Source organism: Cherax quadricarinatus, chromosome 8 (assembly GCF_038502225.1).
Source record: "Cherax quadricarinatus isolate ZL_2023a chromosome 8, ASM3850222v1, whole genome shotgun sequence".
NCBI lineage: Eukaryota > Metazoa > Arthropoda > Malacostraca > Decapoda > Parastacidae > Cherax > Cherax quadricarinatus.
This window is the reverse complement of record NC_091299.1, coordinates 42,658,850-42,681,185: the sequence shown is the minus strand read 5'-3', so window position 1 is coordinate 42,681,185 and position 22,336 is coordinate 42,658,850. Positions and strand designations below refer to the sequence as shown.

General features: G+C 38.3%; 1 protein-coding gene across 2 annotated transcripts in view; it reads right to left on the bottom strand.

Annotated features, from left to right (window-relative positions):
- FucT6 (alpha-(1,6)-fucosyltransferase 8) overlaps positions 1-22,336 on the bottom strand; it is a 628,228-nt gene that overhangs the window by 98,563 nt on the left and 507,329 nt on the right. For both annotated transcript variants that reach the window (XM_070083038.1, XM_070083039.1), the window contains exons 4-5: positions 5,805-5,956; positions 5,255-5,438 (exon numbers count right to left, since the gene is read on the bottom strand). In XM_070083038.1, the coding sequence (XP_069939139.1) occupies positions 5,255-5,438; positions 5,805-5,956 (336 nt within the window). The remainder of the gene's footprint in view (positions 1-5,254; positions 5,439-5,804; positions 5,957-22,336) is intronic.

Sequence of the window (22,336 nt, the reverse complement as noted above, 5' to 3'; positions counted from 1 at the left end):
TGGTCAGCTGCTGCTGCACCATGGTCAGCTGCTGCTGCACCATGGTCAGCTGCTGCTGCACCATGGTCAGCTGTTGCTGCACCACAGTCAGCTGCTGCTGCTGCACCACAGTCAGCTGTTGCTGAACCACAGTCAGCTGCTGCTGCACCACAGTCAGCTGTTGCTGAACCACAGTCAGCTGCTGCTGCACCATGGTCAGCTGCTGCTGCTGCACCACAGTCAGCTGCTGCACCACGGTCAGCTGCTGCTGCACCACTGTCAGCTGCTGCTGCACCACCATCAGCTGTTTCTGACCAACATGACTCGTCCCGAACCTGTCCATCTAGCCTGAGCACCTCAGCTGGACTGCCGTCATTGTTTACAAGCCAGGGTGGCCGCTTGCATGCATACATTCGATTCATTTTGTATTATTCCATTGTTTATAGTGCTTGTAACTGCTAAATAAGCCACCATGGGCCCAAAGAAAGCTTCTAGTGCCAACCCTGTGGTAAAAAGGGCGAGAAATATGTACTATTGTACCACGGTCAGCTGCTGCTGAACCACCGTCAGCTGTTGCTGCACCACAGTCAGCTGCTGCTGCACCACAGTCAGCTGTTGCTGAACCACGGTCAGCTGCTGCTGCACCACAGTCAGCTGCTGCTGCACCGCAGTCAGCTGCTGCTGCACCACCATCAGCTGTTTCTGATCAACATGACTCGTCCTGAACCTGTTCATCCAGCCCTGCCGTCATTGTTTACAAGCCAGGGTGGCCGGTTGCAAGCATACATTCGATATATTTTGCATTATTCCATTGTTTATAGTGCTTGTAACTGCTAAATAAGTCACCACAGGCCCAAAGAAAGCTTCTAGTGCCAACCCTGTGGTAAAAAGGGTGAGAAATATGTACTATCGTACCACCATCAGCTGTTGCTGCACCACAGTCGGCTGTTGCTGCACCACGGTCAGTTGCTGCTACACCACCATCATCTGTTGCTGCACCACGGTCAGCTGCTGCTGCACCAAAGTCAGCTGTTGCTGCACCACATTCAGCTGGTCCTAGTGGCATTAAAAGAAGAAGGGAAGTAACCCCGGAAAAGGACGTGCTACCTAAAGCCCTAATGGAAGGGGATTCCCCTTCTAAGCATTAACAACTTCCGTACTCTCCCCTCTTTCCATCCCATCATCACGAGATCTTCAATAAAGGTAAGTGTCAGTTTGTGTGTATTAAAATTAATATTTCATGTGGTAAAAATTTTTTTTTTTCATACTTTGTGGTGTCTTGCACGGATTCATTTGATTTCCATTATTTCTTATGGGGAAAATTAATTCACCTTACGATAATTTCAGCATAGGATGAGCTCTCAGGAACGGATTAATATCGTAAGGTGGGGGTCCACTGTATTGCATAAAACCATGGACACCTGTATTCTATACTACAGTATATGTATAATAAATATTGAAAACTTTGCTATAATGTTTAGCCCTTTCACCGTCGGTGACGTATATATACAGCTTACAAGCCAGTATCGGTGATGTATTAATACCCCAAAATTCTAGCGGCTTCAAATCTAGCACGAGAAAGCTGGTAGACCTACATGTGAGAGAATGGGTCTATGTAATCAGTGCGCGCAATATAAAAAAAAAAATCGGGGAGACCATAGTGCATTGTGGGAGTGCTAATTCAGTATGCCTTGTTCATACATGCCTAGCAGTAAGGAATACCTCACTCTCCAGTGAACTGAGACTTTTCCAAGTGACTTATTTCCATGTGAGTGGTAGGCAAGGTAGCGTGGGTGGTGGGGAAGGCAGAGTGGGTGGTGGGGAAGGCAGCATGGGTGGTGGGGAAGGCAGCATGAGTTTGTGTAAACAACATATCAGCATACATGTATGTGTAAATTACCTAGGATAACCCAAAAAAGTCAGACAGAGTGACTTATTTCCATGCGGGCGGTAGGGGAGGCAGCGTGGGTTTGTGTAAACATGTTTTGTAAACAATATAATGATAACAATATTTGTGCAGTTACTGTGTTGCATACAACAAGTTGATATATATACATTATATATATTGGGCTCACAGGCCACAGAAGTTACTTGAAGAAATAAAATATTAGAAAATAAAATAAAAAATAGAATAAAAGTAAAAATAATATTACCGACTGAGCGGCAGTAACCGATGTTGCTGTAAGCGGCTCACTTTCTGTCAACTTCACGCCTTTATATCTTGGTAAGTATTGATGGCAAAAAATTTTTTTTTCTTTTAAAACAATCAGAAAAATATCCTTAAGAATTTGGTAAAAAACAATTTTTTTTTTTAATATTTATTCGACAGTGAGAGCAAGTTTGTGATCAGGGGTCTCGACAGTGAAAGGGTTAAGAGCACCAAGTTATTAGACTCTATGTTATTAGGCCTATGTTATTAGACTCTATGACTGCGGGTTCAATCCCGGCCGGGGGTATGGTTTATTAGAAAATTCAGATATTTACAGTGTTGCAAATACAGTGAACCCCCGACTTACGATATTAATTCATTCCAGAAGTCTGTTTGGGTGCCATTACCGAACGAATTTGTTCCCATAAGGAATACCGTAAATTAGATTAGTCCGTTTCAGACCCCCAAAAATACACATACAAAAAGCACTTACAAAGTTACACTTACATAAATGTTCGAGTTTGGAGCTGATCGTAAGGTGGGGTCCACTGTACATAAATTTCATGTAAAGACAATAAAATTTGATGTAATAAGACTGCATTAACCCCTTCAGGGTCCAAGGCCAAAATCTGAAGTGGTGCTCCAGTGTCCAAGAAATTTTGAAAAAAAAAAAAAAAAATTATTTTTTTCTTACAGAATTAAAGAGTATATTTTTATGAAGGTAATAAGACAAAAAAAAATTCTGATCAGTACTTACCGAGATAAAGCGGTGGGAAATTGACCCAAAATGACCGGGTGGCGGCAACATCAGTGACTTCCGCAAAATTCCATTTTTTTATTTTATGTTTTTTATACTTTTTTCTTTTCTTTTCTAATTTTTTTCTTTTTCTAGTAACATTTGTGGCCTGTGAGACCAGTATAATGTATATTGTATAAGTGTACACTCATTGTATTCAACACAATAACTGCACTAATTTGTTTATCATTATATTGCTTACAAAACTTGTTTACAAGTTTATTGTAAACAAAATGATGAAAATATTAGTGCGGTTATTGTGTTGAATACAACGGTACCATATAGTACCATATGGTACAATGGTGCCATAGGGTGCAATGGTACCATATGGTGCAATGGTACCATATGGTACAATGGCACCATATGATACAATGGTACCATATGATACAATGGTACCATATGGTACAATATGGTACAATGGCACATGATACAATGGTACCATATGGTACAATGGTGCCATAGGGTGCAATGGTACCATAGGGTGCAATGGTACCATATGGCACAATGGCATCATATGATACAATGGTACCATATGGTACAATATGGCAAAATGGCACATGATACAATGGTACTGTATGATACAATGGTACCATATGGTAGAATGGCACCATTTGGTACAATGGTACCATATGATACAATGGTACCATATGGTAGAATGGCACCATTTGGTACAATGGTACCATATGATACAATGGTACCATATGGTGCAATGGTACCTTATGGTACAATATGGTGTAATGGTACCATATGATGCAATGGTACCATATGGTACATTGTACCATACAGTACAATGATACCATATGGTTCATTGTACCATATGGTACTGTTGTATTCAACACAAACACACTAATATTTTCATTATTATTTTGTTTACAATAGTTGTTTACAACAAAAATATGCAAAAATGTATATTAGTAATGTTCTATTATATATTTACAAGTGAACAGGAACTTTACGTGTTCCTTGAGGTGGATGACAAAGCACTTTGTCTCGGAAACTGCTGAGTCAGTAGCTAGCTTGTGTCGCCACTCACTCAGTCTTGGCTGGTGTCTCATGCCACCAACACCTATTGACCATATGGTACACGGTATATGTTACAGGGTACCATATGGTACATTGTACTATATGGTAAAGGGTACCATGCAGTACAGGATAACATATGGTGCAAGGTATCATATAGTACAGGGTATCATATAGTACAGGGTACCATATGGTACAAGGTACCATGTGGTACAGGGTACCATATGGTACAGGGTACCATACAGTACAGGACACCATATGGTACAGATACAGGGATAACTATGGAAATAAGTCACCCTGACTTTTTTGCGTTATCCTAGGATTTTATACATATGCTGCTATGTATGATAATCTATGTAATTGTATTTCTGTACACCTGAATAAACTTACTCAAGTGCATGTGGCATCATAAGTAAGTTTATTTAGTTATACACAAATAAAGTTACATAGAATATCATACTTAGCAGCATATGTTTGGAGAACCTAGGATAACCCCAAAAAAGTCAGACAGACTTATTTCCATTAGGGTCCCTGTACCCTGTACCATATGGTACAATGTACTATATGGTACAATGTACTATATGGTACAATGTACTATATGGTACAATGTACTATATGGTACAATGTACTATATGGTACAATGTACTATATGGTACAATGTACTATATGGTACCATTGTACCATATGGTACCATTGTACCATATGGTACCATATGATACCATTGACATGGCACCATTGTACCATATGGTAAAATTGTACCATATGGCACAATGGTACCATATGGTTCAAAACCATAGAATTCGTCTTCAGCTCCACTTCCATCAGTCTTAGAACTGTAAGTTGTGAAGAGGAGAGTCAGAATTCGCCCGGAGAGTGAGTGGGGAGTGAGAGCTTCCTTGCCGCCAGGCACTATGAACAAAGCTACTTTGCCGGCATTCCCACAATGCCATGTGGGTGTCCAGATATTTTCTATGGTGTGCACACTGACCACCCAGGCCCATTCTCTTAGATGTAGGCCTACCAGCCTTCTCGTGCTAAATTTGACGGCGCTAGAATTTTGGCGTAGATCTACAGTTTGGACCCTGAACGTAAAGCTGTAGATCTACGGGACGGACCCTGAAAGGGTTAAGAAGTTAGGTCAATACATGATTTTTGCCACTTGTGAGGACTAGGTTTCATTTCAACAAATTCAACATGCCATAGAAAGACAAAAATTTAATCTCTACCTAATTTATTTTTGTTGCTACTGTATATTCAGATTTTGATGCTCTACAACTACCCACAGTTTAAGGGTTAAACACCATTTTTACCTTGCATGATCTGCTCCTACTTCCAACATCTGATCAATGTGAGAAGTGAAATCAGAGAATGCTGCGACTTTTTTACGCAGTTGTTGGAGTTGGTCGGAAACATACCACCAAGTTTCTTGGACGCCCTGTTCCACAAGCCTTCGAGTCTGTTCAAACTCTAGTGATGGTGTAAAGTCGGACAATCCTAAAACAAAATACAAAATTTTATATACCAAATTGTAATACCAATGTAATACAGGAGGACCCCACATACACAGCACTTATTTTCGGTGTTCCACATTGTTGTTAGCTTTCAATGAAGCCATTGTTCCACCCACTTGTGAGAAATATGTTCCAGTGAGTGGAACATAATGAACAACGGCTCAGTTTGAAGCCAACAAAAGATTGGAACACTGAAAAGAAGGTGCTATATATTTGGGGCCCTTATCTACATAAAGATTAAAAACTATACCATACTTTCAAAGAAAAATCTTAATGCAGTACCAGCAGACAATCAGTATTACTATTCACAATAAATTTATGATGGTGCTGAATGTATCTACATAACAACCTGGCTTGCGCTCGGCAGTAACATCAGCTTGTTGCAACATTCTCTGCGCATGTTCCAGTTTCTTCTGCAGCTCGGCTACCATGGCTGTGTTGCCACTGGAGGTCTGAGCTCCTCCTCCTCGTCCCTCATCATTATTGAGAGAGTTCACCTGTCTATAGAAAATGGGATTTAGAACCAGGGAATCTCAATAAATTCTATGACAATTCATCTTTCTCACATGAAGAAGCAAAAATTCCATGATACTGATTAAAGATAAACATGTAATTGCATGTAATGATAAAATATAAATGTCACTGTATATACATATCAAAAAACACTCTCCACAATATTACCACCTGTTGACTGGTTATGGCTGCAATACAAGTAAATGAGGATTTAATATTTAGTTGTGTTTCAATCACTGATCTATCCAAAGGAGGTTTGACTCAAGCTTAATTTTCTGAATTTGTTGCAGAGTGTTAGTTAAAAATTTATTTTTTAAATGGCTAAAAGGAACTGCCTAAAATCTATTTTTTTTTTTTTTTGATAACTGAATGTTTATTGCATGTAAGGTATCCTCATATCCCACATCCCCAAACCCCTGCACCTCACTGTACACTACAACAATAAACAGTAAGGCCCCACTTATATGGCGGGTTAGGTTCCAGGCTGTCGCCGGAAAGCAGACATCGCCGGAAGGCAGAACGCCATTTTTTCCATTTATAAATGCATATAAATGCCAGACAACAAGTTTACACTAAATTATATTAAGTTAGTAATAGAACTAGGCATTAAAAACACACAAAGTAAAATACATTCACAATAAATTCATTACTTATCCTTAAGTATTTTTGATCTTAATGTAGGGAGAGAAGTGAGTAGTACTTATTTGTAGGAAGTCAGGTGTAGGTAGCCCAGGTGTAGGTAGCCCTGGTTCCCCATCTCATACTTAATATACGATATTTAAAACATCTCAGAGAGGTAAAATACACATACAGTACACTCATTATTTACCTTAAAATATGTGCAGTCTTAATATAGGAAGAGAGGTGAGTATAGTATTTATTTGTAGAAAGTCAGTGTAGGTAGCCAGTAGGTGTAGCCCAGGTGGGCTACACCTACCGGCTACCTACACTGTGGCCCAGAGCCATATTATTAACATCGACATACCTTGTTCACTGAATTTAATCATTTCTAACAACTACCTTTAGATGCCATCATAAACAAAGGTAATGGATAATTCATGCCGAAAATTGTAAACAAAAGCGGAGTGAGGGAGTGGCTGGGCCAAACGCAGATTCATACACGTTTTCTCTGATGGCTGAACAGAGAAAACGTAATGTTGTCCCTCCACCCGGCTACGACACAGCTCCACAAGTATTATTATCAGAGCACATATAAAAGTGTATGCAATAAATGCCAGACAAGAAGTTTACACTAACTTATATTAAGTTAGCAATAGAAACAGGCATTAAAAACACAATAAAAGGTAAGATACACACAGAATATACTTATTACTTACCTTAAAATATTAATATTAACCCTTTGACTGTCGCGGTCGTATATATACGTTTACGAGGTACCATGTTTGACGTATATATACTCATAAATTCTAGCGGCTTCAAATCAGGCAGGAGAAAGCTGGTAGGCCCACATGTAAGAGAATGGGTCTGTGTGGTCAGTGTGCACCATATAAAAAAAATCCTGGAGCACGCAGTGCATAATGAGAAAAAAAAACTCCGGCCATATTTTTTAATTAAAATGCCGACTTTGTGGTCTATTTTCGTATAGTATTTGTGGTTGTATTCTCGTTTTCTTGGTCTCATTTGATATAATGGAAACTATATTATAGAAATAGAGGTGATTTTGATTAATTTTACTATAAAAAGAACCTGGAAATGGAGCACAAAGTACGGGAAATGTTTGATTTTTGCCGATGTTCAAAAGTAAACAAATGATATCATTGTCCAATAAATGTCCAAATAGCCATTCTAATATGCAGCAGTCATGAATGGGTTGATGTAATTTTTACAATTATTACAGTATTGCAGTAGTCTGCATAACAGTAAATCTTCTATTTTTTGTTTGAATAAAATTTCAAAATAAAAAGCAAGAGTAATATCACAGGGGCCTGGAGACATGACTGATGAACAAAGAAAATGTTATTTTAGAGCCAGGAATGTCTGCATTGTTCATTCTGGTCCTTATTTTGAAATTGTCATATTTTTTAATTTTCGTGAAATTGGCCAAATTGCAAATTTCTGACCATGTTATTGGGTAGTTGAAATCAGTAAATGGGCAGTTTCTTGTACTCAATCGATGGAAAAAATGGAGTTCTGAAGAAATAGCTATGAGTTTGGTTGACTGGAATAATGGAATTAGCCGAAAATAGGGCTCAAAGTGGGCGAAATCCCTGATTTGTAAATATCGCCGAGGTCGCTAACTTCGCGAGAGCGTAATTCCGTCAGTTTTCCATCAAATTTCGTTTTTTTGGTGTCTTTACAATCGGGAAAAGATTCTCTATCATTTCATAAGAAAATTTTTTTTTTTTTTTTTTTTGAAATTTTGCAACACCAGGAGACATCTCAGGATTGGGGGTTGCAACAGTCAAAGGGTTAATGTGTGAGAGGTGAGTGGCAGGGTGTTTATTGAATAAAATCAGAATGGCACACCATCATCCTCTAACTTGGCACTTAAAGCAAGAGGCTTACAACTCCCCTTTTTAACACAGCTAAGCTTAGACGCCATTGTCAATGAGAGCCAACTAGTTAACGAAAGAGTAAACGAGAGAGAGAATGAGATACAGAGCTCAGACATTGTAAGAACACAAACTGAACAGGTAGTGGGTGATCACTTGGTCAGGCGAAATAAATGCGTATTAATATGTGTCTACTTTTAGTTCATTCACATACGTTTGTAAGAGTTTGTAAGACTTTTACCTGGAGTTTACCTGGAGAGAGTTCCGTGGGTCAACGCCCCCGCAGCCCGGTCTGTGACCAGGCCTCCTTAGGTCAGTGTCCCAGGATGCGACCCACACCAGTCGACTAACACCCAGATACCCATTTTACTGATGGGGAACATTGACAACAGGTGGAAAGAAACACGTCCAATGTTTCTACTCTGGCTGGGAATCGAACCCAGGCCCTCACCGTGTGAAGCGAGAGCGTTAACCACCAGGCCACCAGAGTATTTTTTTATTATAATAATTACCTCACAATACAAATACTCTTACATTGTGTACAAGTTGTACAAGTTAGTTCAGAATAAACAAACAGCAACACACCATTTTTAGAGTGAATGAAGATAATAATAACAATAATAATAATAATAATATTATTACTATTATTATTATTAATAATAATTCTAATAATAATAATATTATAATAAAAAGCACTAAACCCACAAGGGTCGTGAATTGCTATATATAGAGTAAAGGCATATGAAAAGAATATTTTTCTACAGTTATCCCCCAGTGTTTGACTAGAGAAAACGTAATTCTTCCGACACTACCTACACAGTTGCTTTGTAAACAAATCTTATATTTACATCAATTTTTATTCTGTGAGTGTATGTATTATGTTTATATGCTATGTAACAGGTTTCATATATAATTTTGAGGAAAATATCATAGATGGATTAATGAAAATGCCTACATTGATGTAAAATAAGACATTTAGTGTGCCCAAGAGTGATTATTATTATATAGTATTGGCATCATGAGTAGAAAGAGACTTAGCGATTTTAATGTGTACCTGCACACCAGCACAGTGTGTAAGTATATTTAGGTACAGGTACACATAAGTATAATTATCAGAGTACATATAAAATATGCAGTAACTTTAAAACACTTGAAATTTTGGAAAGTTTCCTGACATAATAGATGTGGTCGCGGAAAATGTAAACAAACCAGGTGGGGGGCGCAATATTTGAAAGATCGCTTGCCGTATAGCAAATTTTGATCATAATTTGACATCGCCGTATTAGCAGAACACCGTAAGGTGAAACACCATAAAGTGGGGCTTTACTGTAGCTGCATGTACCTATAAACTATGTCTCTTGGGGTAGTTACACTAACCCAAGAGTTATGACATATAAGTCATATCTCTATATCCCAAGAGCTCTAGGCTCTAGAAGTTGGATATGAACACCATGGAGAGGTCCAGTAGCTTTATCTTAATAATAATAATAATAATAATAATAATAATAATAATAATGATGATAATAACAATAATAATAATAACTTTATTTACTACATGTACAAAGTATATAGGCCTAGCTGACATCAATGACATACAGTGAACCCCCGGTTATCAGCTGTAATCCATTCCAGAAAGTCGGCCGATAACCGAATTAATATTTCCCATAAGAATTAATGGAAATACAATTAATCCATTCCAAACAAAAATATTCACAAAAAAATATTTTTTTTTAAAAATTATGTAAGTACACCTACCATCCGACTTACGACCTGCTCGATATACGACCACTCGACTTACAACCGTGCTTTTTAAGCCAAATTTCTGGGAAATAAACAACTGTTTGTGTTGTACACAATGTTTATCCTAAACATTACAGTATAAAATACAGTACTAACAGCATAAAAAGTAAACTAAAAAATGAAATACAAGAATAAAACAATAAAATAAAGTCATTACAAAAATGTGATGTTGATATTCAGTAGTAAAGTTTGACTTATATCCATTTCAACTTACGACCGGTTGGTTGGAACCAAGCTCGGTAGTAAGTTGGATGGTACCTGTATTACATACCTTTATTGAAGACTAATGCTGGCTTCTGGAAGATAGGGAGGAGGAAAGAGAGAGGAGTTAGTGTTTGGAAGGGGAATCCCCCTCCATAAAGACTTTAGGTAGCAAAGCCCTCTCTGGGGTTACTTCCCGTCTCTGTCTTTTATTGCCACTAGGACCAGCTTGAGAGTCACTCGACCCCTGTCTCACAAAATAACTGTCCAGAGTGCTCTGTTTCTGGCATCTCTTTAAGATTTCCCTGAAGTGGGACAGGGTTTTGTCACTAAACATGTTGCAGATATGGCTTGTTTCAGCTTTGTCAGGGTGGTGTTTCTCTACAAAAGCTTGCACCCTAGTCCACATTGCACACATCTCTTTAATCTCTGAAGATGGCACCTCCTTCACTCCCTCTTCCTCCTCCTCTGAAGCAAGCTCCTCAGCTGCAGTCTGTTGCTGTTCGAGTTGAAGCTCTTGCAGCTCTTCAGTGGTTAGCTCTTCCCTGTGGTCCTCCACCAACTCTTCCACATCCTTGCCACTCACCTCCAACCCCAGGGACTTCCCCAGTGCCACAATAGAGTCCACAGGGCCGGCAGGGCTAGGGTCAGCCTCAAACCCTTCAATATCCCTCTCTTGGGCACAATCTGGCCACAGTTTTCTCCAAGCAGAGTTCAAAGTCCTGGAAGTCACTCCCTCCCAAGCATTACCTATAAGGCTTATGCAATGGAGGATAGTGAAGTTATTCCTCCAGAATTGTCTTAGGGTCAACTGAGTGTCCGAGGTCACTTCAAAGGACTTTTGAAACACTGCTTTTGTGTAGTTTTTTGAAGTTAGAAATGACCTGCTGGTCCATGGGCTGGAGGAGAGGAGTGGTGTTAGGCAGCAAGAACTTCACTTCTATAAAACTGAAGTCCCTAAACACTTGGTCTTCCAAATCTGGAGGATGTACAGGAGCATTGTCCAGTACCAGGAGACACTTGAGTGGCAATTTCTTTTCCAGGAGGTATTTTTTCACACTTGGGCCAAACACATCATTAACCCACTCTTTGAAAATTTGCCTTATGATTAGCTTTCCACATCACACACAATCTATTCTTCATGACATTGTTTTTCTTGAACACTCTGGGATTTTCTGAGTGATACACGAGTAAAGGCTTCATTCTGAAATCCCCACTAGCAATACCACACAACAAAAGAGTAAGCCTGTCTTTCATAGGCTTGTGTCCTGGCAGTGCCTTTTCCTCCTGGGTAATGTAGGTCCTGTTTGGCATTTTCTTCCAAAACAGGCCTGTTTCATCACAACTGAACACTTGTTGGGGTTCGAATCCTTCAGCCTTTACACAGTCCTGGAATTCGTGAACATACTTTTCAGCTGCACATTTGTCAGAACTTGCAGCCTCACCATGCCTTACAACACTGTGTATGCCACTATGCTTCTTAAATCAATCAAGCCATCCTTTGCTGGCCCTAGATTCACAAACTGCAGCACTTGTTCCAGGCATTTTCTTTGCAAGATCCTCATGCAACTGCTTTGCCTTCTCACAAATAGTAGACTCCACAACACTGTCTCCCACTAATTCTTTTTCCTTAATCCACAATAATAATAACTTTTCCATCTCTTCCATTATTGGTGGCCTTTGTTTACTTAGAAAAGTTACTCCTTTTGCAACATTAGCATCTTTGATTTGTTCTTTCTTTGCCAGGATGGATGTAATTGTTGATTTATTCTTGCTGTACATCCTGGCAAGTTCCCCCACCTTCATACCACTCTCAAACTTGTCCATCAATTCACGCTTAAATTCCATGGTGTTTCTCACTTTCTTTACCACAGGAACTTTACTAGGAACTTTCTTTGGAGCCATCTTTACTTATTTCACAGTTGCACTGCAAGAAAAACCACTAAAAACAATGGTAAACAAGCGAAATGTTTGGATGTATGAGCAGAAGCTTCCTCAGCCACCGAGAGACAAAGCCAAACTGAAGCGCAAGCTGCCCCAGCCGGCGGATGGACGCGTCCAAAACAGCCGATAACTGGGTGCCGAAAAACCCGCCAATAACTGAGTTGGCTGATAACCAAACCGGCCGATAACTGGGGGTCCACTGCACTACTATATAGAAAGCCACTTGTTATGCAGAGCATTTCAGGCAAATTAGGTCAGTTTTGTCTCAGGATGCAACCCACACCAGTCAACTAACCCTTTCAGGGTCCGTGCCGTAGATCTACGGCTTTACGTTCAGGGTCCAAACCGTAGATCTACACCATGAGCTCAGCTCACTCTGATAAGCTGTGAGCAGTAAATTTGGGCCTAGATATGAGAGAATACATCTATGTGGTATGTGTGCACCACATAAAAGAAATCCTTCAGCACACACTGCATAATGAGAGAAAAAAAACTGAGACCGTAATTTTCGATTAAAACGGTGAATTTGCAGTGTTTTTTCGTATGTTTTTTATAGTTGTATTTGCAATTTCTTAGTCTCATTTGATAGAATGGAAGATATACTATAGAAATAGAGATGATTTTGATTGGTTTTAGTACTGGAAATGGCTTGAAACTGAGCTCAAAGTAGCAGAAATGTTAAATTTTTGACGATGTTCAAGAGTAAACAAATGACGTCACAAGTCTAATACATGACAGCTGGTGGGTCTAATATACATTCACAAATGTGGTGACATTATTTATACAATTATTACAGTATTGCATAACAGTAAATCTTCTATTTTTTGGTTTGAATAAAAATTCATGATGTGAATAAATAATCAAAATGGAATTCATTTGTAAAGCCTGAAAATGTAACTAATGAACAGAGGAAATGTTAGTTTAGTGCCAGGAATGTCTGCATTGTTTATTCTGGACTCTATTTTGAAATTGGAATATTTTGAACTTTGCACTAAATTGTCCAAATTACCATTTTCCGGTCATTTTGTTGTTGAAACAGTTGACTTGTGCTCAGTCGATAGGATAGAAGTAATACTAGTAAAATAGCTAAGAATTTGGTTGAGTGTAATTGGCCTAAAATGGGAGTCAAAGTCGGTAAAATCGCCGATGCGTAAATACAGTGGACCCCCGCATAGCGAACGCCTTGCATAGCGAACAATCCGCATAGCGAACGCTTTGTTCGCTAAAATTTTGCCCCGCATAGTGGACAAAAACCCGCTCAGCGACCTTCGTCCGAGACGCGTCCAATGTGCGCCCTCAGCCAGCCTCACATGTGCCGCCCATCCCATTGTTTACCAGCCAGCCTCCGCGGTAACATTCAAGCATACACTCGGAATATTTCGTATTATTACAGTGTTTTCGGTGCTGTTTGTGGAAAATAAGTGACCATGGGCCCCAAGAAAGCTTCTAGTGCCAACCCTACACCTCAAAGGGTAAGAATACCCATTGAAATGAAGAAAGAGATCATTGATAAGTATGAAAGTGGAGTACGTATCACCGACCTGGTCAGGTTGTACAAGAAACCAAAATCAACCATCGCTTCTATTGTGGGCAAGAAAACGGCAATCAAGGAAGCTGTTGTTGCCAAAGGTTTAACTGTGTTTTCGAAACAAAGATCGCAAGTGATGGAAGATGTTGAGAGACTCTTATTGGTGTGGATAAATGAAAAACAGCTAGCAGGAGATAGCGTCTCTCAAGCGATCATATGTGAAAAGGCTAGGAAGTTGCATGACGATTTAATTAAAAAAATGCCTGCAACTAGTGATGATGTGAGTGAATTTAAGGCCAGCAAAGGTTGGTTTGAGAGATTTAAGAAGCGTAGTGGCATCCATAGTGTGATACGGCATGGTGAGGCTGCCAGTTCGGACCACAAAGCGGCTGAAAAATATGTGCATGAATTCAAGGAGTACATAGAAACTGAAGGACTGGAACCTGAACAAGTGTTTAATTGTGATGAAACAGGCCTGTTCTGGAAGAAAATGCCAAGCAGGACCTACATTACTCAGGAGGAAAAGGCACTCCCAGGACATAAGCCTATGAAAGACAGGCTTACTTTGTTGATGTGTGCCAATGCTAGTGGTGATTGCAAAGTTAAGCCTTTATTAGTGTATCACTCTGAAACTCCCAGAGCGTTCAGGCAAAAGAATGTCCTCAAGGATAATTTGTGTGTGCTGTGGAGGGCAAACAGTAAGGCATGGGTCACTAGGGAATTTTTCTATAACTGGTTACACCATGCATTTGCCCCCAATGTGAAAGATTACTTAACTGAAAAGAAATTAGACCTTAAGTGCCTCCTGGTGTTAGACAATGCCCCTGGTCATCCTACAGACGTGGCAGAGCGACTTTATGGGGACATGAGCTTCATTAAGGTGAAGTTTTTGCCTCCTAATACCACTCCTCTCCTGCAGCCCATGGACCAGCAGGTCATTTCCAACTTCAAGAAACTGTACACAAAAGCTCTGTTTCAAAAGTGCTTTGAAGTGACCACAGACACTCGATTGACTCTAAAAGAGTTTTGGAAGGATCACTTTAATATCCTCAATTGTGTAAACCTTATAGGTAAGGCTTGGGAGGGAGTGACTAAGAGAACCTTGAACTCTGCTTGGAAGAAACTGTGGCCAGAATGTGTAGACAAAAGGGATTTTGAAGGGTTTGAGGCTAACCCTGAGAGGAGTAGTATACCAGTTGAGGAATCAATTGTGGAATTGGGGAAGTCCTTGGGGTTGGAGGTTAGTGGGGAGGATGTGGAAGAGTTGGTGGAGGAGGACAATGAAGAACTAACCACTGATGAGCTGATAGATCAACTTCAAGAGCAAGAGGCCAGACCTGGGGAAACTGGTTCAAAGGAGGGGAGAGAGAAATTGAAGGAATTGCCTACTTCAAAGATTAAGGAAATGTGTGCAAAATGGCTTGAAGTGCAAACCTTTTTTGATGAAAATCACCCTCCCATCAAATTTCGTACTTTTTGTTTTATTACCTTCAAAAAAAGATTCTCTACCATTTCATAAGAAAAAATAGCAAAATTATTTTTTGAAAACTCTTGGACACTGGTGCACACTTTGACTGATGGGTGAACATAGATAACCGGTGAAAGGAAACACGTCCAATGTTTCCACCCCTTCATCGGGTATCGAACCCAGACCCTAACTGTGTGTAGCGAGAGCTTTTGCCACCATGCCATGGGGCACCTAGCATCTACAGCTTAACCCCTTCAAGTGGACCAGGAATTATACTTCAATGCCTAAAAGAGGTAGGTGTTTAGGACCTGAGATATATTTAAACAATAATGAAGAAGCAGCAGCAATAATAATAATAATGATGATGATGTTGGACACCAAGGTAACAATGGCTTACAGGGATTGTTAGTTTACTGAAATATTATGAAAACCAATAAATTTATTTTAAATATAAAAGTCACTGCAGTTGTTTTTTCATGCAAGGTGTGCCAGGACATATCATTTTGAAAACTTAAAATTACAAGCTTGAATAAGCTTAACTGAAATTGTTGTGAGGTTATCTGAAGAGGATTCTGTGGGTCGCTACCAACTGTGGCCCTATACCAGACCAAGCCTCCTGGTTAGTGGCCTGATCAACCAAACTGTAGATGCTAATAGCACATAGTCAAATGTAGGCACCACAGTGCAGCTCATCAGTAATGTGAGAAATTACCTGCATGAGGTTTACAGGGTATTACCCGAATTATTACATGTAAGTAATTTGGGTGAGGTAAGTGGGACTTAGTCATAGTAGGCTGCAAAACTGTCACTCCCTCAATGCCCACTCCTTCACCACTCTCACAAAAGAGCTTGACTTGATATTAAACTTTTGACTGTCACAAGCCCCTTTCTGAAACTGTCATACTATGTTGCAAAATTTTTGGAAAAAAAAAATTATTTTTTCTAATGAAATGATAGAGAATCTTTTCCCAACAGCAATGACACCAAAAGTACGAAATTTGGTCAAAAACTTGTGGAATTACGCTCCCGCGAAGTTAGCGGTCTCGGTGACATATATGCATTGGCGATTTCGCCGGCTTTGAGCCCTGCTTTTGGCCAATTCCGTTGTTCCAGTTGACCAAACTCATAGCTATTTCTTTAGAACTCCATTTGCTCTATCAGTTGAGTACAAGAAACCGCCCATTTACTGATTTGAACTTTCCAATAAAGTGGTCAGAAATTGGCAATTTGGCCAATTTCACGCAATTAAAAAATGCCAATTTCAAAAAAGGGTCCAGAATAAACAACGTAGACATTCTTGGCACTAAAATAACATAGCCTCTGTTCATTAGTTACATCTCTAGGCCCCTCTTATAATACTATTGCTTTCTATTTTGATTTTTTATTCATACAAAAAATACAAAATCTACTTTTATGCAGACTACTGCATTATTGTAAAAATGGTATAAATAATATCAGTGCACTAGTGAAAGAATATTAGACTCCCCAGTTGACGTGTATTGGACGTGTGGTGTGATTTACTTACCCCTGAACATTGGTAAAAATCAAACATTTCTCCGACTTTGAGCTCAATTTCAAGGTCGTTTTCTTCGTGAAACTAATCAAAATCATCTTTATTTCTGTAAAATGTTTTCCATTTTATCACGTGAGACCATGAAAATGAGAATACAACGATAAATACTATACAAAAATACAGCTCAAAGTCAGCGTTTTAATCCAAAAAAACGGTCAGTTTTTTTTTTCTCTCATTTTGCACTGCGTGCTGCAAGATTTTTTTTATGTGGTGCACACTGACCACACAGACCCATTCTCTCACATGTGGGCCTACCAGCTTTCTCCTGCTTGATTTGAAGCCGCTAGAATTTATGCATATTAATACGTCCGAAACACTGGCTCATAAGACGTGTATATATATGATCAAAACAATCAAAGGGTTAAATTAATAATTAACAAAAAAAAAAAAGTTTGGTAAATTAAAATTATGTGGATTGTATGTTATTTTGGTTTGCTTGCTGGGTACACAAAATATAACTATTAGTACAAAACATGTAATACAATACTGTTATTAGAAAAGAAATTGGTATTACCACTTACCATTCAATTACTGAAGTTGGATCACACCACAATGCCTACCTAACATATAGAAACCTACACTGGCCAGCGAGAAATCTAAATGAAACGACAATGGAACACTTCCCTGTGGGAGTGATGGTGTAGTCTCCTTATTTTTCACCTTCCACACGTAATTCTGGAGGTCCCACAAATTTCCTCTCCCAATTCTTCAGCAGGGGACATTAACATGGGTTCCTATTCAAATTCGGGTTGAAACACCCAATTATGGCCTCGATGGCACCGGATTAAATTTCACTATTAACAGACCAGTGCTAACACCTTAATTCACTATGGCATCTCCCTGTATCACTCTGCAGCAGCTGCACACCCTCCTTCACACAAAATTTCTTAAAGGGCCAAATCAGCATCACATTTTAATACAGAATTATTATATTATTCATATTTACACATGCTGAATTTAGGAAAATAACAATTTTTCCACATTGTGGCTGGCTGAAGTCATTGTTAGACGACTTAAATTGCTTCTTCCTGTATGAAACAATTCCAGCCAACTCTAGCTTGAGTGGCTGTTCTCCTAGTAGGTCTTATTACAATTTCTTCCTCTTGAATTCCTTGGTCAGTGCTATCTTCCATTTCACTCGTGTCACTTTCCCTTAGATTACCACTTACATTTGGTTGAACACCATTTAATTCCAAGAGAATTAATTTATTAATGGTACTCAAACTTTCCTGACCACGACGCAACACCCTGACATTCCTGACAACACCTTATGTGTCTGGGTATAATAACTCACGAAATCGTAATGACACGATTGCAAACAAACCATACCAGACTCTCTGACCACGGGTTCAAATCCTGCCCGTGGTATGTTTTTGTCTGGGTATAATGTTAATACCTTGCCCAGAGGCCACAATGTTCGAGGTTGCTCAGTATCAATTAATACAATGTCACCTGGTTGAATGTTCTGTTGATTTACAGCTTCTGGTGCACTATAAAAGTGTCCACATAGTGTAAGAACATACTGTACTCCTTTTGCCACACATTGGACCAATGATTAATTACTTTATTTAACTTCTTAAATTTATTACTTAACAATTCTACATTATTATAATCTTCATCAATTTCTTCAGGATTATCTCTTTAGATAGGTGTAGCTTCCAACTTTCATCCACATATTAGATGAGAAGGTGTTAATGTCTACCTTAGGAGTATCACTAACGTACATGAGGGAACAATTATTTATTCAATTTTCCGCCTCAACTAATACAGTACGGAATTCCTCCAAACTAATATTGGGCACCCACTACAAAATTAGTGACATTATCCGAGATCGTTAATCTTGAACAGGATCTTGTAGCTGCAAATTTCCGAAACAGCTGTATAAACTGTTCTGCAGAGAAGTCCTGAGCCACTTCTAAATTAACTGCCCTAGTAGCAGTGCAGGTAAATAAACATACATACACTTTCAAGGGAACACCATCTGAATTACCTGTTAAAATAAGTGGACCACTATAGTCCACACCTGTTACATCAAATGGTTTTCAACAACTGTACACGTTCCCTTGGTAATGGTGGAGGACCTGGGTACATATAAGTTATGGCATCCACCCGGCGACATATTATACAAGATTTAACACACTTTTTAACACTTTGTCGTCTTTGTGGAATCCAGAAAGTTTCCCTAATACATTTTAAAGTACCTTGTACCCCAACATGCTTTACATTTTTATGGGCATTTAAAACAATCAGAGTTGTCAGATGATGAGTTTTGGGCAATAAGATAGTGTGTTTAGCATGTTCACCTAATTCAGCATTTTGTAACCTACCTCTATACCTAATTACATCATCATCTAAATACAATCCTAATTTATCTATTATTGAACCTTTAACAATAATTTAATTTCATCTCCATAGATTTCTTCTTGCACCCTCTGAATCCAGCATTTCAGAGGATGTGGAAAATTCGATGAAATATTAATTTTGCTTATAAATTTAGAAACACTAACAATGTTACATTAATTAGTTTGGATAAGGAAGAGCACCTAATAATATCAATGGCTAGTGAAGAACAAATTATTGGAATGGTGGTCAGAGTAATTTCAGAAGGTGCAATATCTGCCTCTTGTAAAGGCCAATTAATTTTATTTACTAACCAATTTGGTCCCTTGAACCATGATTTAGTATTCACAAACTTATCATATGTCAAGCCTTGTGACAAGAAATCAGCTGGATTCTTGTCATCAGGTATATGATTAAATGTTAATAAACGATGACACAAACTCTTATATTTCCCTTGAATTTGATTAATTTCAGTGGCTCTGTTTTATATCTACACAATCTTACTGTTACCATTGTGAATCCATTGTAAGGATACCTCATTATCAGACCAAATCACAGTGTCACTAATATTTATCTCCTGCAATTTCTCTTACATAATTAGCTAATTTGACACCTATGTAAATGGTTGTTAATTCCAACTGAGGCAATGTATGTGCTTTAATTGGAGCCACTTTAGCCTTTGACATGACAAGAGGAATAGAATTATTACATTGAATATAAGCGACTGCTCCATAATCCAAATTTGAAGCATCGCAAAAAATGTGTAATATATTATCACCATTTGACTTTCTAATAAATTCTTTAGGTAGGGCTTCATCCCAAGCACATTTCAGTTTCCATGCTTCTTGTATTAATAATTTCCCTTTTATTGTAAGGGGTGACACTAAGCCTAGTAGATCAAAGCATTGGGAAACTTCAACAAGCAAGACTCTTAATCCATTTATAAGACATAACACAAATAACAAATATTTTCTGTTCTATTTAGTTATTAATTATCAGAGCAAGGAAGCTGACCATATATTACATGGCCTCCTACTGTTTTTAGAAGAGTGACACCACATTTCCTTACCATATGCTTTACAAATTTATTTATTTATTTATTTATTTATTTATTTATTTATTTATTTATTTAATGTCTTTCAAAACAGTACACTGAGATTGTGTATATACAGTAGTGGGATGCAATGCAAAGAGAGCCTCTATTATGCCTTGGCATTATGGGCCAACTTAACATTATTCGCTTACATTCTACTTAATACTAAGGAGTAGGATATCATAGTTGTACAGTAGGAAAGTAATTATTTCATAGTTGTACAGTAGAATATTAATTATATATTAATCAAAATTTGTATAATACAAAGATATACGTATTTATATTCTAAAATGCTTTTGTGAAAAACAATGATTCAATTATATTCCTGTCAACAATGGATAAAAGGTTCAATGTGATTGTTTCAGTTATGATGTGGGAGTACATAGATGAGTAAATGTGTACTGAGTATTTAGCATTTAGTCTAGGATGATTAAGTGGCTTTTGAGAAGAGTCTTAAATTGATTTTCAGACTGGGTTACTTTAATATCTTCTGGTAATGAATTCCATATTTTGGGGCCCTTTATGTGCATAGAGTTTTTACACAATAAGAACAATAATCACTCCCTATTAGATTTACTGGCCCCACTGAGTCATTATTTACACAAGAGAGTGCCAATTCTATACCATTTTGTGAAAGCCTTTCAGTAGCTTCACTAAGCCCAACTGTAGAGATTTTCTGTGAGAGCCTATCTATTATAACTGCATTGATACATTTTTCTCATTGCCCAGGCCAACATTTACATACACAGTGTCGTACAACTGGGCGCTTTTATCTGACAGAAAACCAGATAATTTTAAATTTGTAGAATCCCTCTTTTGCACTTTCATATCATTAAGGCAACTATGGTATATGAATGTGCGTTGTGATCCTTGGTCCAGTAATGCAGTTACATTTTTTAATTGACACCTTTTATCCCGAATTTCTACATTCACCAGGGGTAAGGCTACTTCAGCTATGCCATCCTCATTAACATTAGCTGCAATTTTTACATTAGTAAATGTTGTGTCAGGGTCATCAACATTATCATCATTATCATTACTATTATTTAAACCTTTACACATTACTATATGATGACTTCCTTTGCAGCATTGATAACATTCAGTTTGGCATAACAATCCTTTACATTATGACTGCCTAAACATGACACATCTGTCAAGTTCCTCCAACCTTTCCACCTTAACATTCCATGAATCATAAGCATTACAATTCCTGGAGAAATGAGTACCCTTGCAAAAAAGACAATCCCTCGTTTTTTAACCCTTAAACTGTCCATACGTAGATCTACGTTTTTTCAACATTTGAAAGTGTGTAAAACAAGTAGATCTTCTTTTCTTTTTTTACATTTGAAAACGTGTAAAAAAACTTTGATCTATTTTTTTTTTTGTTATATTTGAAAATTATAATTTTTTTTTATTATCACACTGGCCGATTCCCACCAAGGCAGGGTATATTTTTGAAAATATGTAAAAAGAAAATGTAGATCTACTTTTGGAGCACTAAGCATTTGAACATAGATCTGCTTGGACAGTTTAAGGGTTAAGTAAAAGGACACAAGTGCAACTAATGTGACATTGTATTGTGGCAACATTTTGCTCTTCAGGAGCTTTGTCAAGCTGTTACAAACAATACATGGATACAGAGGGTATATATAGGCTTTGAGTGAAGCCGACTTTCCACCACATATATCACTACTACTCCAGGTCGACCATCACTAATCCGGCTTCATTGGGACATATAGTGTGGCGGATTAGTGAGTTTGCCAGATTACAGAGTGGTTAGGTTAGAATACACTTAATTAACCTATCAACAGAGACTTTCTGCTACATCTTCCTCATTTTCATCACTGCTTTCTCCTCCACTGGCTTGCTGCTGTGGATTTACAACTATCTGCACAATTTCTGAGTCGG